The sequence below is a fragment of the Choloepus didactylus genome, chromosome 12 (assembly GCF_015220235.1).
Source record: "Choloepus didactylus isolate mChoDid1 chromosome 12, mChoDid1.pri, whole genome shotgun sequence".
NCBI lineage: Eukaryota > Metazoa > Chordata > Mammalia > Pilosa > Megalonychidae > Choloepus > Choloepus didactylus.
In genome coordinates, this window is record NC_051318.1 from 38,000,163 (window position 1) to 38,027,104 (window position 26,942).

Sequence of the window (26,942 nt, forward strand, 5' to 3'; positions counted from 1 at the left end):
GGATGAGGCCCCAAGTCTTACAGCTTTGCAGTGCCTCAGCTTCCAACACTCACTGGAAAGAACTTTGGTATCCCCTCCCTAAAAACCACCCTTTATGATGGAGTTTTATACATGAATTCCAGAAGAGTATTTGACTTAAACAATGTGTGTGTGCCACTGGTTCTGAAAACTTGACTTTTAAAACAGTGCTACTGATGACAGCCTCTAGTTAAGGTTTCCTTATATATGTAGATGGCATAAATGCCAACTGTAATCTTGAGTTTTGCGTGAATTATAGTTTCTAGAAAATAAACATAAAAATGCAAAGGGGAAGCTGTTTTCCATTTATCCTCTTTAGTCTTGGTCATGAGTAATAGAGGAAAACACACTCTCAACCCCACATGTTTGACAGGAAATTTAGTTTATCTTGGGGGTAATGGGATTTGGGTAATGGTAGGTGAGGAATGTTTCTTTTGGGGCCTACTTTTAGATCTTCTGTATGAGACCAGTTGAAATTCAGTCTCTGTTTTTCCTGAATCAGATCCTTGAAGAAGATGACAGTTGGAATGTTTTTGGCTTCCATGGCCTTTGTGGTGGCTGCAATTGTGCAAGTGGAAATTGATGTGAGTTGTCCTCTGATTCTTGAGTGTTCTCCTCTGGTGGGTTTCGGTAGAGCATTCACAAGTCTTCTTCCTCCAGGACTGAAAGGAGTAGGGGAGGCAAGGGTTTTCTCTACAAACCAAGCCCTGTAGCCATGGAAGACTCAAAGCAAGGCATGAAAGAGTCTCTTTCGGTCAGCATGTATTATGGATTCTTATCACCGAAAAGGATGCAGCTGGGAAAACAGTTAAATGAGCAGGTTTAATTGGGAGGAAAAGTAGATAACACTTACAAAGTAGCTTCAATTTATAATACAGTTTTTTTAATGGGAGGGATGTTTATAGAACTTGTTCTTTTGCAATCTGAAATTCTAGTAGATCTGGTTAAAGGAAGTTCACATACAAACAAGCAGTACTTCAAAACTTTGTAAGTTGTCTTTTTGATGAGAAAACACATTTTTACTTTAGATGCTTCTAATAATGGTTAGTTCCCAAGCTGATCCACAAGTCTATTGAACCCACAATGGGGCTGAACCAGACTTCACTGCTGTTAGTCTGAGCTCAGGTCTTATAAACAGAGTGTTATGTAGTCTGTAAGTTGACAGATAAGAGGTTTATTTTGGTTTGTATTTTTTCCCCTTTCTGTCTTTTTTGAACTTAGCTGGCTTTGTGGAAAATGTATCATGGGCTAAAGTAGGCATGGAATGCTTCAGTGACACTGGGACTTGAGAGAGGCCAATGCAGGAAAAAGGCAAAAACCCTGAGAAGCAATGTAGAGCAGGAGGACATATAGCATTTGTGAGAGGATGTTTAGAGCACTGTGGCCAGGGCTGAGGACTAGGCTTCCAGAATTACGGAGGAGGAGGTTGGCATTGAGTGAGAGTAGAGCTCAGGTGCCATGACAAGGTAGACATTAATTTAGGCCATGGTTAAAATGGCCCCCTCAGATTTTAGGCTTCATGACCTGGAGGTAGCTAGGTAGGTTCAAGAATAGCCTCTTTCTGTTGACTTCAATGTTCTATGCAAATAGCACTTTTGATAGGTGCCAGGAGGGGAGTGATTGGTAAGCTTAGCGTAGGTGTTTGCATGCTTCAGATAACATACTTTCATGACTAGGTTTAAAGTAACTTCAGTGCCAGGGTTAAGATTATCATCAATGTTGCACTGGAGATCTCATTGTCAATATTCTTTTATTTTGCTCAGAAAACTCTTCCAGTCTTCCCCAAAGGAAATGAAATCCAAATTAAGGTATTGAATATAGGAAATAATGCCATGAATGTGTCTTTTCCTGAAACTATGGTGACACTTGGCCCAATGTCTTCAGTAAGTAAAATGAAATGCAATTTTCTTGTATGTCTTCTGACCTGATCATAATGGGATTGGGAGAAACTGCTCTTCTTGCTTCTTGTATAAATTCCAAGGTCAGTCCAGAAGTGAAATATTGTAGTATCTTGATCTTATTTTGGCTTCACTCTAGACCAGTGTGCCTTAAACTTTAATGCATATAAGAATCACCAAGGGAGCTTGTTAAAATGTGGATTCTTAATCAGTGGGCCTGAAATTCTGCATTTTAAACAAGTCCCCAGAGATGTTGCTGCTGCTGGACCATGGAGCCTTAAATAGCAAGGATCTAGGTCAGTGGTCTCAACATGGGGCAACTCTGCCCCCAGGAGACATTTGACAGCCTCTGGAAAGATTTTTGGTTGCCACAACTGGGAGTGTGCTCTTGGCATTTGATGTGTAGAAGCCAGGGATGCTACTAAACATTCTACAATGCACAGCACAGCCTCCAACAATAAAGAATTCTCTGGCACAAAATGTCAGCAGTGGCAAGGTGGAAAACCCAACTCTAGATGGTCATTGGTCTGGATCAGTGGTTCTCAACCTACCTGGAAGTACCGGGAGAACTTTAAAAATTCTGGCCTCAGAGATTTTGATTTAACTAGTCTCATTCCCATTCAGCCAAGGTTAAGAACCACTACCTCAGATTTTACCAAACTAATAACCATGAAGAAAAACAAAATTGACTCCTGATGCTTGGACAGCCTGGAATTATTTTCACCAGGACTGTTGTTTTTGTCCTGATGCTGTTTTTTTTTTTTTTTAATCCAATAGTAGAAATAATTTCCTTAGCACTTATCTTCAGAAGACAAGATTAAAACATATGACAAAGAGCATAATTCCTGTGGTAATCCTAAAACAAAACAAAACAAAACAAAACCCCCAAAATACCTGACAGAGTCCATAAGGGTGAGGAGGGGAGTTCAGGCAAACAAATGCAACCTCCTCCAAAAGCATTTTTGATGTATATGAAGATAAGCTTGGAATGTCAACTAATGTGCCATCAAGTTCAATCTGCAGTTCAGGACAAGACTTCAGAGAGACTTTTATGGTGCTAACTGTGACTCCTTTCCTCCCTTCCATAGACGAATGAATTTATGACTTTTAATATAAACAAACTGCCAAATATAACCATTTCTTCTACTGGATTACAAAACACATCAGTAACTCATAACTTTGAGCAGGGCAAACGCCACACCCTTCTTATCTGGGATCCCAACCAGTACCGAGTGGTAAGTAGTTGGGCATCTATAGCTGACTCTTTACTTTTGTGATATTGGAGACAACTTCTTAGTGGTTTGACTTTATTTTACCCCTATGAAATATTATTTTAGAAAATCCTCAATTTCTTCCTTCTTTAAGAATACAAGACATTTGACTTCTCAATTAAAGTTTGAATGCTGAATGGAAAGGGTTAATATTAATTAAAATTTGCACTGAGTGATTATAAAATCACAGTCTCTGAAAAACATTATAGTGAATATATCAGATAAAAGCAATTAAAATACATATAAAACAAGGTTTCATGTCGGGTATGCCATTTACTGAGGCTTTCAACATAAAAGGATCATGAAGGTGTAATTGAACTAAATGAAGAAGTTGTGGGTATTCTGAAAAGTTGAGCTTCTACAGAAGTGCAATATGGAATTAGGACTTCTTAGGTCACGTGTTTAATTAGGTAGCTGTTGAATGGCATGATCTAAATTATTTGAGAGCAGAATTCTGTGAAGACAACTGACAAGCAAGCCTCAAAAATCATAGAGGCTCGTGATAAACTGAAGGAAACCCAGGTGTTCTAGTTTCTTGGCTGCTAAAACAAATACCATACAATAAAAAGGTTGGCTTAACAACAGGATTATTTAGCCTCATGGTGTCAGAGCCTAGAAGGTCTGCTTCCTCCTGGGACTGGTATCTTCTGGCTGGCCAACAATCCTTGGGATTCCTTGGTTTTTCCATCACAGGGCAATGCACATGGGGGCGTCTTTTCCTCTCTCTTGTGGGTTCTGTTGACCTCCAGCTTCTGGCTGTTTCCTGTGGCTTTTCTCCATCTGACTTTCATTCTCCTTATAAAGGACTCCATTAATCCAGGTGAAAGCCCACCCTCTTTCACTTGTACCACACCTAAACTGAAGTTAACATTCGAAGAGACCTTATTTACAAGGGGTCCGCACCCACCAGATTGTGACCAATAACAGGAACATGTCCAAACTGGGGTCCACAATTCAATCCACACCACAGGGTTAAAGAAATGGAGCCCTTCAAATATAATGATTGTGTCGTTAGCTCCTAGCATAAATGTCAACATCAGTCTTTATCTCATAGGCTGCAATGTTAATTTGAATTTATTCTAACTAATTAGATTTTGAAAATGTTTGTATGTTACTGTCTTCTCTCTTAGGTGGAGGATGGCCTTACCCAGAAGCCAGAAAAAGGAGAAAATGGAATCAGGTATGTATATTTCTTTAAAACTTAAGTTACATTAGCTTCTTATGAAAGTGGTGTATATCCATAGTAAAGACCAAAGTCCAACTATAACAAAGGTATCAAATGAGAGTGTGGGATTTCTCCCAAGATTGTAAGGATGGTGTAATATTTTTAAGATATCAATCAATATAATTCACCATCTTAATAAACCAAAGAAGAAAATCCACATCATCATATCAATACCACAAAAGCATTTGATAAAATTAAGCATCCATTCATGATAAAAAACTATGAGCAAACTAAGAATAGAAGGAAGCTTTTGTACCCTGATAAAAGACATCTGCAAAAACCCCAAGCTAACATTTTACTTAACGGTAAATTGTGAATGCTTTCCCCCTAAGATCAGGAAAAAATTAAGTTGTCCACTGTCCCCAGTATTTAACATCCTTCTGAAAAACCTAGAAAGTGCAATGAAACAAGAAAAAGAAACAGCATCCATTTTGGAATGTAAGAAATAAAACTATCCATATATGCAGACGACATGATTGTCTACATAGAAAATCCCAAGAAATGTAACAAAAAAGCTCATAGAATCAATAAATGAGTTTAGAGAGGTTACAGGATGCAAGATCAACATTTAAAAAAACCCACTGTATTTCTAAATACTAGCAATGAAAAATTGGAAATCAAAATTTAAAAACCACACGATTTATAATAGCTCCAAAAGCAGATGAAATATGTAGGTACAAAACAAAACATGTGCAGTATATGAGTACTGAAAACTGCATAATGCTTATGAAAGAAATCAAAGAAGAGCTAAATAAATGGAGAGACATACTGTGTTCATTGATTAGAAGACATATAATAAAGATGTCAATTCTCCCCAAATGATCTGTTTTAATGCAAGTCCTATCAAAATCCTAGCTATCAGACAAGCTGATTCTGAAATTTATATAAAAAAACAAAGGAACTAGAATAGTCAGAATGATTTTTAAACAGAATAACAAATTTGGAAGACTCATACTACTACCAATTTTAAGACTTACTATACAGCCAGAGTAATTAAGACAAAGCAGAAAAGCAGTGGAACAGACTAAAGAGTCCAGAAATAGACCTACACAAGTAAAGCCAACTGATTTTTTTAACAGTTTTATTCACACACCATACAATCCATCCAAAGCGTATAATCAATGGCTCTTGGTATAATCACAGACTTGTGCATTCACCACCATAATCAATTTGAGAACATTCTCATTGCTGAAGAAAAAAAAATCCCGTACCCCCTATACCCCTCTATTATTGATGCCTATATTTGGTATAATGCCTTTGTTAGAAATGATGAAAGAATATTAAATATTGCTGTTAACTGTGGTCCAGAGTTTACATTAATTGTGTTTTCCCATATACCACCCTATTATTAACACCTTGTAATAGTGATGTACATTTGTTCTAGTTCGTGTAAGAACTTTCTTATATTTGAACAATTAACCAGTCATCATCCACAAGTTTTACTATGTTATACAATCCCATGTTTTATCCTCTAGCTTTCCTTCTAGTGACATACACAATCCTGAACTTCCCTTTTCAACCATACTCACACTCAGCACTGTCAATTACATTTCCAGTATTGTGCTACCATCACCTGTATCCATTTCCAAACATTTACAATCAACCTTATTAAAAATTCTGTATACCTTAAGCATCACCTGCCCATTCTCTACCCTTTTCTATCTCCTGATTGGTAATCTATACTCTAGATTTAAACTTTCAGAGTTTGCTCATTATAATTAGTTCATATTAATAAGACCATGCAATATTTATACTTTTGCATCTGGCTTATTTCACTCAACATAATATCCTCAAGGTTCATCCATGTTGTTGCATGCCTCAGGACATCATTCCTTCTCACAGCTGATAATATTCCATTGTATGTAGATACCACAGTTTGTTTATCCCCTCTTCAGCTGATGGACACTTGGGTTGTTTCCATCTTTTCGCAATTGTAAATGCTGCTTTGAACATCGGTGTGCAAATGTCTTTTCATGTCCCCGCTTTAAGTTCTTCTGAGCATATACCTAGTAATGGGATTGCCGTTTATATGGCAGTGCTACACTTAGCTCTCTGAGGAACTGTGGAACTGCCTTCCAAAGCAGCTGCACCATTCTACATTCCCACCAGCAACAAAAAAGTGTTCCTATTTCTCCACATCCTCTCCAGCACTTGTGATTTTCTGTTTTGTTTTGTTTCGTTTGTTAATGGCCATTCTACTAGGTGTGGAATGATATCTCATTGTGGTTTTGATTTGCATTTCCCTGATGGCTAGTGTTGTTGAGCATCTTTTCATGTGCTTTTTAGCCATATATTTGTGGATTTTCCAGTTCTCCACCTGTTATTGATTTCCAGCTTCGTTTCATTATGCTCAAAGAAGATGCTTTGCATAATTTCAGTCTTTTTAAATGCACTGAGACTTGTTTTGTGACCCAACATGTGGTCTATGCTGGAGAATGATCCATGTGCACTTGGATTCACTTGGATCCAAGGATACTTGGATGTATATCCTGGTGTTTTAGGTGCAATGTTCTGTATATGTCTGTTAGGTCTAGTTTATTTATCATATTATTCAAGTTCTTTGTTTCCTTATTAATTCTTTCTCTCTAGATGTTCTATCTATTGGTGAGAGTGCTGTATTGAGATCTCCAACTATTATTGTAGAGGTGTCTATTTCTCCCTTCAGTACTGCCAGTGTTTGCTTCATGTATTTTTGGGGCACCATGGGTAGATGCATAAATATTTACAATTGTTGTTTCTTCTTGGTGGATTACCCCTTTTATTAATATATAGTGTCCTTCTTTGTCTCTTTTAACAGTTTGCATTTAAAGTCTATTTTGTCCGACACTAGTATAGCTACCACCACTCTTTTCTGGTTACTGTTTTCATGGAATATCTTTTTCCAGCCTTTTACTTTAAACTTATTTGTGTTCTTGGGTCTAAAATGAGTCTCTTGTAAATAGCATATAGATGGAGCTTATTTTCTTCCATTCCACCCGTCTATGTCTTTTGATTGAGGAGTTTAATTCATTAACATTCAATGTTATAACTGTAAAGGCAGTATTTTTAACATTTTTATTATGAAATATAACATATATGTAGAAAAGTGATAGATTTCAAAATACAGTTTAACAAGTAGTTATAGAGCAAATTTCAAAGTATAGTATGCGTCACAGTTCCACAATTTCAGGTATTTTCTTCTGGCTATTCTAATACACTGGAAAGTAAAAAGAAATGTCTATGTAATGATTCAGTTGTCGTAACCATTTGTTAAATCCTAACTTCTTGTTACAAACTCCTCCCTCTCATTTGATCATTCTCTCATTCTCATGGATATTTGGTCAATGACCATTCTATAAAAGGCAGTATTTTCTTCAGCCATTTTATCCTTTGACTTTTATATGTCATATCTTATTTTTGTCTATCTTTTTACCTTTTTAGTTACCGATGTTCTTCATTTCTACACTCTTCTCCAAACCTCTCTCTCCTCTCTTTTCCTTTTAGCCTTTAGTTTTTCTTGTAGGGCAGGTCTCTTGTTATTGAACTCTCAGTTTCTGTTAATCTGTGAATACTTTCAACTCTCCCTCATTTTTGTAGGACAGTTTTGCCTGATAAAGAATTCTTGGCTGACAATTTTTCTCTCCCAGTATTTTAGATATATTATACCACTGCCTTCTCACCTCCATGGTTTCTGATGAGAAATTGGAACTTTGTCTTACGGAGCTTCCCTTGTATGATGAATTGCTTTCCTCTTGCCGCTTTCAAAATTCTCTCTTTGTCTTTGGCATTTGACATTCTGATTAGTAAGTGTCTTGAAGTAGATCTATTTGGATTTATTCTGTTTGGAGTATGCTATGCTTTTTGGAAATGTATTTTGGTGTCTTTCTTAGAGTTGGGAAATTTTTTACCATTATTTCCTCAGATATTCTTTCTTTCCCCTTTCTTCTCTCTTCTCTTTCTGGGACACCCATGATGCATATATTTGTGCACTTCATGCTGTATGACTGTAATTTTTTGCTGGTGTCTAGCGTCTGATTTTTTTGATGAGTTTATGCTGGAGGTCAATTTCTTTCTCTTGCATGGGGTGTTATTGTTGACTGGCTTTGTGCATAGCTCTTCTTTGACACTTGGCTCAACTTATTCTAGACCTTTAGAATAGCTCATGTTTAGCTGATCAGAATTTTTCCAGCTCTTATTCATCTGATTCTTGCCCTGAATATATGGTATGATTTTGAGATTGCACTATTTTTGCAATTGTTTCACCCCCAGAAGAAAACATCCTTTTCCCTCTTCCTCTTCTGGGATTGTTGATCTGTTCTGTTTGTTTTCTATTTGCTTCTATGTGTTTTTGACATCCTTTCATTATCTCTAGCTGCTTGTGCCTGGAGGGCTAATACTTGGACAAGTGTTCCCTGGAGAAGATCTACACAAGTCAGTTTTTTCCCAGTCAAAACAGGCCCAGGACCCACGAAAGGGGTGTAGATCAGTTCCAAAGTGCCCTGGGGAGGAGACCAGAAAGATACTTATCTTCTTTATGACATTTCCCTGATTCTGTGCTTTCCTGTCATGCCCAGCAGATGGTGCTCTTCAGCCAACTGTTCCCCCACAGTCCTAAGGTGGTACTGTGCCTTTAATTCTCAGCTGACTCTGTCCCTGCCCAGTGCATGGTCGAGACAGTTGTTGCCAGCCATTTTTGGCCTAGGCAGGTTGAAACTATTGGGGGTCTGGGATCTGAATTCTCTAAACAACAACCACAAACTGGGCTGGGCCATGCCTGCCCCCCACCCTCTTTTCTTGGGGGAAGAGCGACCCTTCAGCAACCTGTTCCCTCTGCCCTGAGAAATTACTGTGTCTCTCAATCAGCTCCACTTCTGCTCTTGTTGGGGATGGGGCTGAAACAGGGGCTGCCAAGTGTTTTCTATCCTGGGCTGGTTGAAATTGTAGCTGTTTTCTTGAAGCACTTCAAGAATCCAGCACTTCAAATTCATTGATCAAAAGCTGGAGTCAGTGCATGACCCTCTCTTCCCCTTTTCTTGGGGAAGAGCCATTCCGCAGCAAACTGATGTCTGCCACCTTGAGAAGTTATTTGGCTTCTCAATTGACCCTGCTTCCTCCCCTGCCAGGAGCAGGGTTGAAACAGAACCTGCCAGGAGCTTTCTGTCCTGGGTGGGTTGTAAATGTAGCCATGCTCAGAGCTTAGCTGTCTGAATTTGCTATCAGAAGCTGCAGTTGGTGCCCAGCTGAGTCTCCACCCGCCACCCAGTCCTGGAAGGGAGGCTTCTATTTCCAGCCAGGGAGGCAGCCTGCTGTGCCAATGGGGAATGGGCACCAGCCTCCACATATGGAGAGGTCCACTCCCAGCTCTTCACCAAAATTTATCAGTCTCTTCTTTCCGCTCTTCCCCAGATGGTGTACAGTGTTCTTCTTGTCTCCAGGACCCCCCAAACAGTTGTTTTAGACAGCTCCTGGCTATTTACTAGCTGCCAGAAGTACAAACTGAATCCTAGAACTCCCTACTCCACCGTCTTGGAGGAGGGGGAATGATTTTTGACAAACATGTAAAGGAAATTCAATGAACTAAGGGTAGTATTTTCAAAACATGGTATGGAAACATTTGGGTGGTCATATGTAAAAAAGGAACCTTGACCTAAACCTCACATCTTATACAAATATTAACTTAAAGTTGAGTATAGATCTACATGTAAGATGTAAAACTATAAAACTTTTAAAATAAAACATAAAATCTTTGTGAACTTGGGTTTTTAGATATGACACAAAAAGCCTGATCTGTAAAAAAAAAAAAAAACTGATGAATTAGATTTCATCAAAATTAAAAACATTATTTGTTCTGCAAAAATCACTGTTAAGAGAATGAAAAGATAAGATAAAAACTGAGAGAAAATATTTAAAAATTAGATAACTGACAAATAACTTGTATCCAGAATATAAAGTGCTTTCAAAACTCACTAATAAGAACATATGTGGTTTCCAGTAAAAAAAAAAAAAAAAAAAAGAAAAAAGATGGCAACAAGAGACACTCCAGGGTGCTGTTCCCCCACAGAATCTTTGAATTCTTTGCCAACATAGAATTCAAAGACAAGTAGATGAATGACCCAACACAATGCAGTTTTGCCATAAAGAATCCAACTACTTAAGAGGTTTGGCTAAAAGATTTTTGTGTTTATTATTGTAAAATACTATCAGAATTTTTAAATTTAAAAAAAAAAACAAAACTGGCAGAGCCACCTTCCTCAAAACTCTGGAAAATAGTTAAAGGGTTGCAGTAGCTGGACAAGAGCTGAATCAAGAATTAAAGATTTAAAAATGGTAGGAATAGCTCATAGTGCCCTTGCCAGCCCCTCTCCCACCTTCTCCATGGTGTGCTGTGGAGCCAGCCTGCACTCCCATTGTCTGGGAGTCCCTGATCCTGTTCTGGAGGGAGATGGTAGCACCTATCTGCATACTAGGGTGTCTGTATGTTGATACCAATCTATTGAGTGGCAGCCTGAAAGTCTAAACCAGGAAACTCATCTAGGGCTTGCTCTCCCAGACCTTGCCCTGCAGGCAGAAGCAGCTTGCAGACACCTAAAATGGTATAAGAAAAAAATAAGTCAAAGAAGACTGGGACAAGGGATTACCCTGCTTTAAGTCATACAGTAGAGCATTCAGTAGGGGGAGAAAGTCTATTTCATAGGAAGTAGAGGGAGCATTCAAATTCCTGTAAACAGAGGAATTCTTAAGACCATGAGCAAGCACAAGCACGGGATAAGATGCAGCCTCAAAAGATTGATGGGACCCTGTACTTCACATCCACTTCAGGCTGATCTTCTTGATATGAGGGCTAAACTCTGAAGGAAAGCACCAGCCAAAGCACAGCCAATTTGCAAAGACTGTGCAGAGAGGTGTTTTTTGTGTTTGTTTTTGTTAGCTCCTAGTACTCAAGGAAATGTCATATCACTGGTTGGGTACAAACCTAAGAAACAGTCAGCTTTGGGACTAAATCCCAGAGTTAACTCTTTAAAATACTAAAATGTACAGTGTGCAGAAAAGATTACAAGACAACAAATAAACAGGAAATGGTGGCCATTGAGAAGAACAAGATAAAAATCCAGAAACCATCATTGAAGACCAGACTTGGACATACTAGACAAAGACTTTGAAAAATGATCTTGAATATGCTCAAGAAGATAAAGGAAAACACAGAGAAAGAACTAAAGGATATCAGGAAAACAATAAATGAACATGATGAGAATCTCAATAAAGAGAAAGAAATTTTAAAAAGTAACTAGACAGAAATGCTATTGTTGTAGACCACAAAAACTGAAATGAAAAATTCCCTAAAGGGTTTCAACATTAGATCGGAGCTGGCAGAAGAAAGAAGCAATGAACTAAAAGACAAGACCATTGGAATGATTCAGGCTGAGGAACAGAAAGAAAAAAAGAATTTAAAAAATGAGCAGAACCTAAGAGAGCTGTGGGACACCATCAAGAGTACCAATCTTTGCATCATGAAAGTCCCAGAAAGAGAAAAAAGAGAGAAAGGGGCAAAAGGAATAGTTAAAGAAATAATGCCAGATAAGATATTAATATGCACATTCAGGAAGCCCAACAAGCCCTAAAAAGGATGAACTTGAAGAGAAATATGCCCAGACATATAGTAGCCTAACCGTAGAATGCCAGAGACAGGAAAGCGTTCTGAAGCTTGCATGAGAAGAGCAGTGTTTTGTATAAGAGAATCCTCATCAGAAACCACGGAGGCAAGAATGCAGTGGGATAAAATATTTAAAGAGCTAAAAGAAAACAATTGCCAAACAGGAATCTGAAATCTGGTGAGACTGTCTTTCAACAATGAGAGCGAGATTAAGACATTCCCAGATAAACAAATCTGAAGTTACGCCTTGCTACTAGACCTTCCCTAGGCAGAGCTAAAAAGAGTTCTTCAAACTGAAAGGAAAGGACACTAGACAGAGGATCTAAACAGCATAAAGAAATAAACACCTCCAGTAAGGTAAGCATCTGGGTAATTATAAATGCCAGTGCTATTATATTGTCTTTTTTGGCATATAACTCCACTTTTTACTTCTTACAGGTTCTAAAATATAAAATGCATAAGAAGTAATTATATATCTATGGTTTTGGACCTACAATATATAAAGATATCATTTGCAACAAGTACAACAAAATGGTGGGAGAAGGAGAGATATAAGAATATTGTATGTGTATGCTATTGAAGTTGTATATCAAATCAAATGTGATTTTATAGATTAAGGATGTTAAATTTAAGCTCCATGGTAAACACAAAGAAAATATATGAAAAATGTACACACAAAGAAAAAAGAAAATGTATGAAAAACCTATACACAAAGAAATGAGAAGGACTCAAATGGTACAATAAAAAATCAAATAAATATGATAGTAGGCATTAACAGAAGAATTGGGGGGGATGGTATAAGACATTCAAAGACAAAATAGCAAAATGGCAGAAGAAAGTCCTTCATTGTTAATAGATAGTTTAAATATAAATGGATTTAATTCTCTAGTCAAGAAGTAGAAATTAGCAGAATGGATTAAAAAAAACAAACAAAAACATTACCTATCTATATGCTGTATAGACTTTAAGTAAAAAAAATAAACAAACAAAGAAAACTCTTACAAGGGACAAAGAAAGTCATTATTTACTGATAAAGGGATGGCATAATAATTATAAATATATATGGACCTAGTGGCAGAGGCCAAAAATATATGAAGCAAATATTGAAAGGTTTGAAGGAAGAAATAGTTCTACGTTAACAGTAGGAGGACATTACTACTGACCTTAGAGAAATAAAAAAGATTATAAGAGGATGCTTCAAACACCTGTATGCCAACAGATTAGATAACCTAAATGAAATGGACAAATTTCTAGAAACACACAAACTACCTACAATGACTCAAGAAAAAATAGAAGATCTCAACAAACCAATAACTAGTAAAGAGATTGAATCAGTTATCAAAAACCTCCCAACAAAGGAAAGCCCAGGACCAGACGGCTTTATAGGGGAATTTTACCAAAAATTCAAGAGGAATTAACACCAATCCTGTTCAAACTCTCTCAAAAAATTGAAGGAGGGAAGACTCCTTAACTCACTCTTTAAGGTCAGCATCACCCTAATACCAAAACCAGATAAAGATATCACATGAAAAGAAAATTAACGACCAATACTCCTTATGAATATAGATGCAAAATCCCTCAATAAAATACCAGCAAACCAAATCCAATATCACATTTAAAAAATTATGCACCATGACCAAGTGGGATTTCTCCCAGGTTTGCAAGGGTATGTCAACATAAGAAAATCAATTAATGTAATACATTACATTATGGAATGAAGAGAAAAATCCACATGTCAGTTGACTCAGGAATTCATTTGGCAAAATCCAGTACACTTTCTTGATAAAAACACTCAGAAAACTAGGAATAGAAGGGAATTTCTTCAACATGGTAAAGGGCATCTACACAAAAACTTACAGCTAACATCATATTCAATTGTGAAACCTGAAAGTTTTCCTTCTAAGATCAGGAACAAGACAAGGATGCCCACTGTCACCACTTTGTACTAGAAGTTCTAACCAAAGGAATCAGGAGGTCAGAACTCTGGTGAAATGTTCTGTGGATTTCAATTCAACACTTCCGTGTCCAGGTTAACCACTCTTATGGGGGTTACTTGGTGGAATAATAATGAGTTTCTATGGTTCACCTGTCTGCATAGAGGTCGTGCTGTGCACGGCAGGAATCTCCACTGCCCTTCAGAAACTCCATAAATGTGGGACCAGGAACACCACAGAACTGAGGAATATGTTTATCCATTGAAGCTTGTGGCCTAATCACACAGCCAGTCCGGAGGTGGTGGTGACAAAGGTGGGGGCAGCAGCAGTGGCTGCAGGGCAGAGGGTGTCGGTTGTTGCAGGGCAGCGGTGGTGGCACCAGGCTCCACCATTCAGGGAGCCAGATCTGAGGAGGGTGTGTCGCTGAGCCGGCCCGCAGCCGAGGGAGCCAACACAAGCACCGAGGTGTGTAATATATTTTTAAAAACTGACAATATCAAGTGCCGGTGGGAATGCAGAGCAACCAGAGCTCTCATGCATTGCTCATAGGAGTGCAAAATGGAACAGCTACTCTGGAAAATAGTTTGGTAGTATCTTAAAAAGTTAACATACATGTACCATAGGACCCAGCAATCCCACTCCTAGCAATTTTCGTAGAGAAGTGCAAACTTACGGTCACATAAAAAATCTGTATACAAACATTTGTAGAAGATCTATTCATAATCACCAAACCCAGAAGTTACCCAGATGTCCTTTGATGGTTGAATGGATAAACAGACTGTACTACATTCTGAAAATAGAATACTACTCAGCAATAAAAAGGAGCAGAGTATTGGCACACACAACAATATGGATGAATTTCGAATGCATTATGCTGAATGAAAGAAGAAAGTCTCAAAATGTTATCCACCGTATCATTCCATTTATAGGACATTCTGGAAAAGGCAAAATCCTATAGTGATGGGGAACAGATCAGTGGTTGCCATGGGTTAGACATGAGAGAAGAGTTTCGCTGTGGGGCAACAGAAGGGATATTTTTGGCATGATGGAACTAGTCTACATCCTGATTGCAGTAGTGTTTACATGAATCTATACATATGTTGAAACTCATAGAACTGTACACCAAAAGAGTCAATTTCCCTAAATTTTAAAAATAAGAATAAATTGGGGTAAAGATTAGAGTAAGTCTCTTATTCCCCTCCACCCTCATCCCAGTCCCACTCCCCAATGGCCACAAATTTAACAACTTCTGAGCTTGGTTTTACTAGTGACCCCTAAAACGTGAATAATAGAGATATAAGTATATTATTAGGATGATGTCTATTAACTTGCTTATATAAATGGGAAAAAAATTAACCTTTACTCTTCAATTTGTTTGATGTGGTTAATACTTAAATATTTATATTTCTATGTTTTCCACATGCTTGGTTGATTCTGAAAAATAAATCAATAAACAGGATTTATGGTATCACCATAAAAATACTGTACACAATGTAATAAGTGTGATCAGTTTGAAGGAGAAAGAAATATAACTTTATGTCCTTGAAAATTTATCCCCCAAATGAAAATATTCTGAATCTCGAGATTAATTGGAACATTCTATTACATTCCAGTAATTGCTCAGTGGTGCTATATCATGATTGCTTTATTTTAACCAAGCTTTTTCTTGACAAAGGCACAAGCCTTTACCTGATCACCAAGATCACCAGCTTCCTAATTACACTATGATCCAAAAACTCCACTTTCTTCTCTGAAAGCCAACTTTTCAGCAGGCTCTTTGCTGTAACTAGACCACTTGCTCCATGTTGGAAAGCAAGCTGTACCTGAAAGAGACTAAATGCTCACCCGATTGAGGAGAAGAAAAGAATTTGTTCACGATCTTGCAAGAATGGGCGCACAACTGAAATATGGTGGTTGGCACGCCGAACAATAGAACACAGCACTGTTTATTCCCTAAACCTAATACGCAAGTCCCTCCCCTGTTTCTCCAATGGCTGGATACTCCAGAGGTTACAGCCTATTCGACAGGCCCAACTAACCCGTGCAAATTTGAAACATTTGAAGCAAGTCTCCACCCCTGACTGTAACTGTTATGCCCACATAAGGCATTGGCACTACTCCTATGCTTATGTGGCCTCTTTCCTTTGCTCTTTAACAGCAGAGCCAGTTTGAGCTAGTTTGGTAACAAGTTACGAGGCTATTTCAGGAGTTTCTATACCTTAGTCTCCATTTCCCCTATTCCATATCACCTTGTGTGAAAGCTAAACTTAATTTTATTCTCACACTCTGTAGTTCTGCCATAGCTATACCATTGAACTCAGAACTTTTCATTGTACACGAAGGACTTTCTATCTTCGATCCCATGTCATCTTTCTAGGATACCTTTCTTGTTTTGCTACAGCTGATGTTTAGATATCTTAACAAGAAAACTTTAAGGTAAACTGCAAGTTCTTGCATACCAGAAAATGTCTTTTTCATTTTTCACACTTGGTTCATAGGCTGGATGCCATTTTCCTTCAGAATTTTGGAGGCTTCTCTTCACTGGCTTCTAACTCCTAGTTGTGCTGACAGGAAGGAGGGAAGGAAGGGAAGGAGTGAGGTAGGGAGGGAAGGGGGGAGGGAGGGAGGGAGGAATCATCTGTCACTCTTTGTAGTTAATTTCATTTTCTTCTCACAAAGCTTTTGGTATCTTCTTTCTCCTTGATGTTCTCAAACATCTCTGCAGTGTCACTACATGTGGATATCATCTTGCCATTGCTAAGCCCTTTCAATTATTTGCTCCTCCCTCATTTTCTTTGTGCCCTTCTGTTGGGTCTTCTGGATTGTTCCTCTGTCCCACACACGTGCACATACACACAACACCCCAGGATTTTGGAAGGGGACACCTCAGTGATGGTTGCCCAGACCCTTCCTGCTCTTTGTATTTATTCTGAGCTGGAAGTTCCTCTTTATGCCTCAGCATGTGGTTTCCATTGCATTTGTTTCTTCAGAAATGTTCCCTAGCTATGGAAACTTTGAGAAATTTAGATTATGGTATCCTTTATTGTTCTGGTGCTGTTAAAGCTTCAGTTGTCTTAAAAAATTGTCTTTAATGAGATCTTGGGAAGGATGAGAGATGTTTGAGATCAGCAACGCCTCACCCCACCCACCCATGTGGTAAAAGATAAATGGGAAACAACTTCTCCTCTAATGGCCAACATCAAATCCTTCATGGATCAAAGGTTTTATTTCAGTAATGCCTTGGAAACAGCACATTAAAAAAAAAAAGGAAGGTTCTAGAAAACTAGTGTCAGACAATAACTGATGAATAGAATAACTTCAAGAATTTCAGGAAATCAGACTTCTGAGTACTGTATGAAAGAAAGGAAGAGTACACAAAATTTTAAGCACAATGAAATCCCTTTAATTATATGGTTTCAGTCAGTCAGGAGAGTTTAAATTGATTGCCTTAAATAGAGCCTTTTAAATAAAGTGGCAATACTTCAGTCAAAAATCAGTTGGGAGTTCAATACTTGTCTTTTTCATGCATTTTTAAAACAAATTACATTTTGCTATGTAAGTATATAACCATAAATAATGTATTTGAATATATTTGGCATGTTTTTAAACTTAATATAAATTTTTCATCCTGTTATTCTGCAACTTACTGTTTTCATTTAAGATTATTATGGAGTATTATTGTAATTACCCATATTGACATATATACTTCTAATCCATTCATTTAAACCATGGTGTAGTATTCCACTGCATAGATATACCACAATTTATTTATCTGTTCCTTCTTCATGGACATTGACGTTATTGCCATTTTTATAAACAGTGCCACCACCCACGTTCTTAGATGCTTTTTTGTCCACAGGTGGGAAGCTTATTGAGAGCAGTGCTCTTTAAACTTTATCACACTTAATAAAAGTATTTTGAGTATGTACCCCCAATGTACATACACATGAGGAATCCTTTTTAAATTGTATATCAACTACTGTTCCAAAGTAGTATATATGTCATAAAACATATGAAAAAGAAATATTAAAAGGATGAGAAAAGTAAAAAAAGTTTTTAAAAAAATATTTTTAGTCATTAGTGGTACAAAAACCATAAGTGAAGATAATGTGATTGAATATGCTTCATTATTTTCTTAACATCTCAATTTAAGATTTGAAAACAGCTGTGCAGAGATATTTTAAGTTCAGTTTATTTCAATCCTTGGTTTTCATGACTGTCATAACTGAAAAAGATACTTCTGGGAGGGAATGTGTAGAGTATAATTAGCCATAAGTAGATTTTTTTAAAGCTTCATTTTTAAAATGGGGAGATTTCAATAAGTGGTGCTGGGACAGCTGGATATTCACATGCAAAAGACAAGTTGGATCCCTACCTCGTAACATACCCAAAAATGAACTCAGTGGATCATAGACCTAATTGTAACTGAAAAATAAAACTCTTAGAAGAAAAATAGCAGTAAATCTTTGTAAGCTTGGATTAGGCAATGATTTCTTAGATATGAAGCCAAAAGTATAAACAGCATAAGGAAAAATAACTTTCAGACTTTGTTGAAATTGAAAACTTTTGTGCTTCAAAAGGCACCATGAAGAAAGTGAAAAGTCACAAAATGGAAGAAAATATTTGCAAACCATATGTCACAAAAGGGACCTGTATCTAGAATATATAAAGAACTCTTACAACTCAAGAATAAAAAGAAAAATAACCCAATTTAGAAAATGGGCAAAGAATATGAATAGATATTTCTCAAAATATATATATATATATATGGCCATTAGTCATTAGGGAAATGCAAATCAAAACCACAATGAGATACTTCTTGTGATGGTTTGACGCTGTGTGGACCCCAGAAAAGGTCATGTTCTTAAAGCTAATCCATTCCTGTGCATGACGACCCATTGTAAGTGAGATCTTTTGGTGAGTAGGATCTTAACTTGAGATGTGACCCACCTTATTTAGGTAGGTCTTAATCCTCTTACTAGAGTCCTTTATAAGAGAACAAAAGACAAACAGAAGCACAGAAAAAAGCCCCAGAGAAGCTGAGAGAGAAAAAACACAGAAGCTCAGAGAGAGAAAAGCCAGAGAAGCTGAGAGAAGGACACACAGAAAACAGAGAGAAACCACGGAAACAGAGAGGAAGCCATGAAGCCAGAAGCTGGAAGCAATGGAACCAGGAAGAAGGGAGAGACCAGCAGACGTCACCATGTGCCTTGAGGATCGCTGGTGGCCGTTCTTCAGGGAGAAAGCTTTACCTGTTGATGCCTTGATTTGAACATTTACACAGCCTCAGAATTGTAAGCTTGTAAGTTAATAAGTCCCCATTGTAAAAGCCAATCCATTTCTGTATATTGCATTTCATCAACTTTAGCAAACTAAAACACCACTTCGCATACAGTGGGCTATGATCAAAATATAGACAGTAATGAGAATGTGGAGAAAGTGGCATTCATACACATTACTGATTGTTCCAGTTTGCTAATGCTGCCATTATACAAAATACCAGAAATGGATTGGCTTTCATAAAGGGGGTTTATTAACTTACAAATTTATAGTACTAAGGCCATAAAAATGTCCAAACTAAGGCATCAACATTAGTATACCTTCACTGAAGGAAGGCCAATGGCATTTGGAAAACCTCTGTTAGCTGGGAAGGCATGTGGTTGGTGTCTGCTGATCCCAGGTTGTGTTCCAGCTCCTCTCTCAGCTTCTGTGCATTCTTGGTTCTTTCTCCCAGGACATTTCTCTCTAAATGCCTGGGGAGTCCTGTCTTAGCATATCCTGGGGCAAACTATGGGCTTCATCTCTTAGCTAAACATTCTTCTGTCTGCATCTCCCAGCATGTCTAAGCATCAGTGTCAGCAAGTGTCTGGGCCTGTGTGGCTCATTTTAAAGGACTCCAGTAAACTAATCAAGACCCATGCTGAATAGGTGGAGCCACACCTCCATGGAAATAATCTAATCAGAGTTATCATCTACATTTGGGTGAGTCACATCCCCATGGAAACATTCTAATCCAAATATCCCAAGAGATTGGATTAAAAGATCAGGGCTTTTTCTTGGGGGACATAATATATCCAAATAAACACACTGATGGAAATATAAAATGGTGTGGCAACTTTAGAAAACAGTTCCTCAAAAGTTAGATAGAGGCAGAAGAAGATGGCAGCATAGAGAGGAGTGGAAGCTAATCAGTCCCCCTGGAACAACTAATAAACCACCAGGAACAACTAGTAAATAATCTGGAATAACTGCAGGGGGACAAATGTGACTGTCCACTCATGATACACCAACCAGAATTGGGAGGAATGCCCAAGATCACAGCATAAAATCTATAAATAAAAACTGCAGATACAAGCCGGGAGTCCTCCACCACCACCATGGCCTGAACAGCAAAGCCTTGCAGTGCTAGAGAGCAGCTCTCTCCCAGCAAGCAAATATAGCTCCAACTGGGGTTTTAATTAACAAGCATGGACTGCCCACTACAAGCTACAAATCCCCAACAAGCAGACAGAGGCTTTTGGTGATGACTGACCTTGGAGAGCTGGAGGACCTCTTTGGGAGGGAGGGGAAGCCCAGAGGACTGGGTGCCATGTCTGGCTGACAGGTGAAAGTGAGGGGGTCCACAGACTGACCCTGAAGAGGAGCTTTCTGTCCCTTTTTTGGCTCGGTGGAGAAAGCCTCAACCATTTTCAATTCCCAGTGCTCAGACCCAGACAAGGGTGGAGAAAGCACTACTGTCTATTCAAATGCTAATGACCTCTCCCTAGGGGCTGTATCTTCCCTAAGAGGAAAGAGGTGGTGCCAAGCTCTACTATCTGCCTTCTATTCAGAATCAGACCCCAGAGCCTCGGGGAAAACAGCCACAGGCCACACCTCCTTACACCAGTCTGCAGCTACAGGCTGACAGGTGCCACCTGCTGGGCAGCAAAGCACTGTGATTTGAGGCCTCACAGGTTGTATCAATCTAAGATACCCTCAGGGAGACATGATACCATTGCCTCCTTCTAGACCTGAGCCCATTCTGGTCTGGGAAAACCTGATTGGGGTAACCAAGGAAACCAGATGCCTAGACAACAGAAAACTACAGCCTACACTAAGAAAAATGAAGTTATGGCCCAGTAAAAGGGACAAACTTACACTTCAACTGAGATACAGGAATTTAAACAACTAATACTAAGTCAATTCAAAAAGTTTAGGGAAGATATGGCAAAATAGATGAAGCATATAATGAAAACACTGGGCGTACATAAGGTAGAAATCAAAAGTTTGAAAAAACAACTGACAAAATCTATGGAAATGAAGGGTACAACACAAGAGATAAAACACACAATGGAAACATAAAACAGCAGATATCAAGAGGCAGAAGAAAACACTCAGGAACTGGAGAACAAGATACCTGAAAGCCTACACACAAAAGAACAGATAGAGAAAAGAATGGAAAAATATGAACAATGTCTCCAGGAACTTAAGGACAAAATGCAATGCAGGAATGTACATGTCATTGGTGTCCCAGAAGGAGAAGAGAAAGGAAAAGGGGCAGAAGCAATAATGGAGGAAATAATCAATGAGAATTTCCTGTCTCTTACGAAAGACATAGAATTACAAATTCAAGAAACGCAGTGTACCCCAAACAGAATAGATCTGAATAGGCCTATGCCAAGACACTTAATAATCAGATTATTGAACATCAAAGATAAAAAGAGAATCCTGAAAGCAGCAAGAGAAAAGCTATCTATCACATACAAAGGAAGCTTGATAAGACTATGTGCAGATTTCTCAACAGAAATCATGGAGGCAAGAAGGAAGTGGAGTGATATATTTAAGATACTGAAAGAGAAAAACCATCAACCAAGAATCCTACGTCTGGCAAAACTGTCCTTCAAATACTAGGGAGAACTTAAACTATTCTCAGACAAACAGACAATGACAGAGTTTATGAACAAGACACCAGCTCTACAGAAAACACTAAAGGAAGCACTGCAGACAGAAAAGAAAAGACAGGAGTGAGAGTTTTGGAACACAGTTTTGGGACACAGCAGCACAGCAATGTAAATACACTGAACAAAGATGACTGTGAGTATGGTTGAAAGAGGAAGGTTAGGAGCATGTGGGACACCAGAAGGAAAGATGCAAGATGAAAACTGGGACTGTATAACTCAGTGAAACCTAGGGTGCTCAACAATTGTGATAAAAGGTACAAATATGTTTTTACATGAGGGAGAACAAATGAATGTCAGCATTGCAAGGTGTTAAAAATGGGGTGGGATTGGGGGGAAAATACAATCAATGCAAGCTATAGACTTATAGTTAACAGAAACAATGTATTATGCTTCCTTTATATAACATAGGCAATATGCTAAAGCTAAATGCATATGGGGGGCAGGACATCAGGGGAAGGGTATGGGACTTCTGGCATTGGTGATGTTGTCTGACTCTTTATTCTACTTTAGTTTAATGCTATCTTTCCTTTTGTTGCTTCCTAGCTGTCATGTTTTGTTTAGTTTTGTTTCTTTCTTGTTTTGTTTTTCTCGTCTTCCTATCTTCTTTGACTCATCCTCCTTTGTGTAAGAAATGGAGATGTCCTTATATAGATAGTGGCAGATGGTGGTGAATACATGAATACATCAATTGTTTACTTAGGATGGAATGTATGGTGTGTGAACAAAACTGTCTTAAAAAAAATGGGTTGATGAAGAAATCTTAAGGGCACTATATTGAGTGAAATAAGACAGACACATAAGGATAAATATTGCAGGGTCTCGCTGATATGAACTAATTATAATATGTAAACTCACAGACATGTAAGTTATCAGGATATAGAACGAGACTAAAGAATGGAGAGCAGTTGCTTATTATGAGCAGAATGTTCAACTAAGGTGAACTTAAACATTTGTAAATGGACAGAGGTGATGGTAGCATGTTGTGAGAATAACTGACAGTGCTGAATGGTGTGTGAAGGTGGTGGAAAGTGGAAGCTCAGAATCACGTATGTCACCGGAAGGAAAGTTGGAGGTTAAAAGATGGGAATGTATAAAACAGTGAATCTTGTGGTGGACAGTGTCCATGATTAACTGTACAAATACTAGAAATCTCTCTCATGAACTAGAACAAATGTATGACACTATAACTAGAAGTTAATAACAGAGGGGCATATAAGAAAAAAATAAACCTATTGCAAACTATATACTACAGTTAGTAGTATTTTAACTTTCTTCATCAACAGTAACAAAAGGACTATACCAATACTGTAAGTCAATAATGGAGGAGGGGTGGCTAGGGGTATGGGAAGATTTGAGTTTCCTTTTTTGTGTGTCTTTATTTCTTTTCTGGAGCAATGAAAATGTTCTAAAAATTGAAAAAAAAATTGTGGTAGTGGATGCACAGCTGTATGATGGTACCATGGGCAATTGATTGTACACTTTGGATCTTTGGATAGTTGTATGGTATGTGAACAATCTCAATTTTAAAAAAAAGTTAAAGACAGAGTTAAATATAAGCAATTTCATTCTGAGGTCTATACCCAAGAGAAATGAAAACATTTTGTCTACACAAAAATTTTGTACATAAATCTTCATAGCAGCATTATCCATAATTGCCAAAAAGTGGAAACAACCCAAATGCCCATCAACTGATAAATAATATGTGGTATGTCCATACAGGAATATTATTCAGCCATAAAAAGAAACGAAGTATAACATGCTGCAACATGAATGAATCTTTAAAATGTTTTACTAAGTGAAAGAAACCAGTCACAAAAAAACCACTTATTTTATGATTCCATTTACATGAAATGCCCAGAATAGGAAAATCCACTGAGATAGAAACTGGAGTAGTAGTTGCCAGGGACCGGAGGGAGGGGAAATGAGGAGTGACTGCTAATGGCTATGGGGTTTCTTTTTGAGAATTATATTGTTGTGATGGCTGTACAATCCTGTGGATATACTAAAACTACTGAATTGTATACTTTAAATGAGTGGATTTTTGCAGTTTGTGAATTATATCCCATTAAAGCTGTTAAAAAATTGGGAAGGATTGACTCTCTCCACCCTTTGGTTAGTCTGTAAGGAACTGGTCCCATCCTGTCATTTTCTCAGCTTGTTCCCCTTTTCTATTCCTCACGTCCATGGTCATTTTATAGCCTTGGATCCTTCTGCTTCTGATGAGTCCTAAACTAACCTGAATCCTTAATGGGCCCATAGGACTGTGCCTGGTCAAAACTATTAGAGCACAACAGACCTTGTATCTCTGCTTTCACCCTTCAAAGCACTCAGGGTATGTCTGCAACTTATACTCTACTATTTTCTATGTTTGTACATGAAAATACATCATATATGTGTCACATTGCTTTTTTTCCCCCAGAATTCTATCATTCTTATGAGTCTTGACCAGCCCTGAGACATTTGTCAGCAGGTGGTAGTATTGTAGTCTGAGGTGGAATTTATCCAGAGTTTTATGGCTTATAAATCATAAAGCAGGACCCAGACCCAAAGGTCTACTTCCTAATCCTACACTCTGTCTACTCTCTCTCTCTCTCTCTTTTGAATGTTTGATCTTAATCTTTGATAAAAGTAGCTTTTACAGTTTAGAGCAGTACTAATTCTATATACTTGGCATCTTATTGACCCACTGTCAGCTTCAGTCTTCCATGTTAATCACCTGTCAAACTACACCAAGTAGAATGCCTCAAGATTTCAGGATCTGAGCTTAATTCATTGACATTTTCCCCCAGTGCCTAGAATTTAACCAGTATTATTGTTGCCATAAAACTGGTGAAACTTTACTACATTTTTTAGGGATGTCGAGGTTAAATTGTACTTTACAGTACTTAGTTGTACAAAATTACTACTTCTTGTTTTCTAAATTGGATAATCTGCCTTAAGCCCTCACTCTCCTGTGTGATGAAGAAATCAGTAGGTCTTAGCCCCTCCATCTCCCTATGGTAATACAGGAGTCTCAGGGTTTTCTATAACCTGGAACATTTAAAGAAAACATCTCTAATCATCTGTCTACACTATTCACCACCTAAATGGTCCTTTGAAGACAAACAACTCCACTGGTTCCATGGAAAGCTGAAGCACAGGGGACTTTGCTGAGACTGAAAGCCTTGGGACATAGTACTGAGTCTTGTCGCGTATTCCATTCTAAGCTGCCTTCCAGAAGAAAGGTGTGCTAGTACGGTTACCGTAGGAACTGCCATATGTACATGTCTGCACCATCTGAGGGAAGTTTCTCAATTCTGTCTCTTACTGCTGGGTTGGCCCACTTCTATACCTCCCATCTTTGGAGCCCCTCCCTGCCAGGATCCTAGAGGTAAAGGAAATAGTTGGTCTTCTCCCCAACTCCCCCCCAAAAAGCCCTGTTGGTGGTTGTCTTTTAGACACTGGACAACTTCTGCTTTTGGTCCTTCACGACTTTAGCTCTAAAGTTTCTGAAGCAAGGAACACAAAGATGTGGCTGCCTTCTTGAAGGGGAAGAGATCAATACTTATTTCAATCTCTCCTTAATATCTCAAAATATCATTGAACGGGTTAATAGCTGCAAAGTACTTATTACAGTACCTGGAATGCACAAATGCTGTGTTAAATAAATTCTGTTAGGTGTGTTCTCATGAGTAGATGAGCCATGGCAAATCTAGGATTGCTAACTCGCTGCCTTAAAATCCAGAAATCTTCTGTAAAGATCTTAAATCCGTTTAAAAGCAGAATATAACCCAATTTCAGTTTCATGTACTGTGGCCTAGAGTAAATAATTGCATAGTTCAGTTACAAGATTGATGGTTATCTATTTCAGATTTGTAAATACGTTTGATGAGAGCGTCAACATTACAATGGAGGGCAAAGTTTATGAAAATGTCACCAGTCACAATGCCAGCAAATATCAATTTTTTCCTTCTGGCACGTAAGTACCAATAATTTGCTCCAAAGTACAAGAATTTTATGTTTTTTTTCTTTAAATAATACATTCAAATTTTTAATAGCAAGAAGGTTAACTTATGTTACTCTTTCTTTTAATAGAAAAACCTTCAGTATAAGCTCAGCAGTGTTTCCACCACAATGTAAAACTGATTTCGAATCTCCGCGCCTTGAATTTGGTAGTGCATACACCTATGTAATAAAGAAGGTTTGTAATTTATTGCATGGTATTGGAAGTTCTACTCAAACTTTAGTGGTATGAACCCTCACAAGCACTTAGGATATGGTAATGATTTAACAAGTGTAATATTAGGATATGTATTTTAAATTGGTTATGATTAATTTACCACTAATTCCTTAACTTATCATTGACTTAAGTTAACCATTAGAATAAAATTCAACAGATTACTTTACTCTGAAAGTTCATGTTGACTGATATCTGATGCTTCCTTACAGACTATTAGCATGACTTTTAGAAACTTTTAGTTCAAAGAGATGCCGATGTTTTAAACAAACCTGACTTCTAATTTATTCTCTCATGTAAGAGGAAAATAAAAGTGAATGTATTTCCAAATCCCACCAAGGGCATTCCATCATAAGTATAAAATGTAGTGTTTGATATTTACATTTAAAATACATGCTTAAATTATATGACTTAACCTAAGAAGGCCAAACTCAGTTTGCCTGTTAGAGCAATTTTTACTCTAAAAGCAATATGGATTTTAATTTCTTCTCCCCCACTTTGCCTTTTTGTTTTAGAATGAAAGTCAAATGGACTGCCCTGATTGGGAAGCATTTACAGACATTTCACCCAACACGATTAACATGGCGCTGCAAATCCCACAGTACTTCCTCCTCACCTGTGGCGAGGTGGTCTTCTCTATCACGGGACTGGAGTTCTCATATTCTCAGGTCTTTCGTTAAAATTTTTTACTACTCTTTTCCCACACCCCTGCCTTCAGGAAGTACTGCTTGGAGTTCATTTAAAATCTAGCATAGCCATATGTTTATAGTTTTGAAAATTTCTAGAAAGCATTGTGGTATCTTCCACAGA

At 37.9% G+C, this 26,942-nt stretch overlaps 1 protein-coding gene across 1 annotated transcript in view; it reads left to right on the forward strand.

Moving 5' to 3' along the window:
• The window catches only part of SLC15A1 (solute carrier family 15 member 1), a 46,895-nt gene that overhangs the window by 15,264 nt on the left and 4,689 nt on the right, over window positions 1-26,942 (forward strand). The window contains exons 14-20 of the mRNA XM_037800092.1: window positions 521-602; window positions 1,782-1,901; window positions 3,005-3,151; window positions 4,318-4,367; window positions 25,767-25,874; window positions 25,991-26,096; window positions 26,648-26,800. Of these exons, the coding sequence (XP_037656020.1) occupies window positions 521-602; window positions 1,782-1,901; window positions 3,005-3,151; window positions 4,318-4,367; window positions 25,767-25,874; window positions 25,991-26,096; window positions 26,648-26,800 (766 nt within the window). The remainder of the gene's footprint in view (window positions 1-520; window positions 603-1,781; window positions 1,902-3,004; window positions 3,152-4,317; window positions 4,368-25,766; window positions 25,875-25,990; window positions 26,097-26,647; window positions 26,801-26,942) is intronic.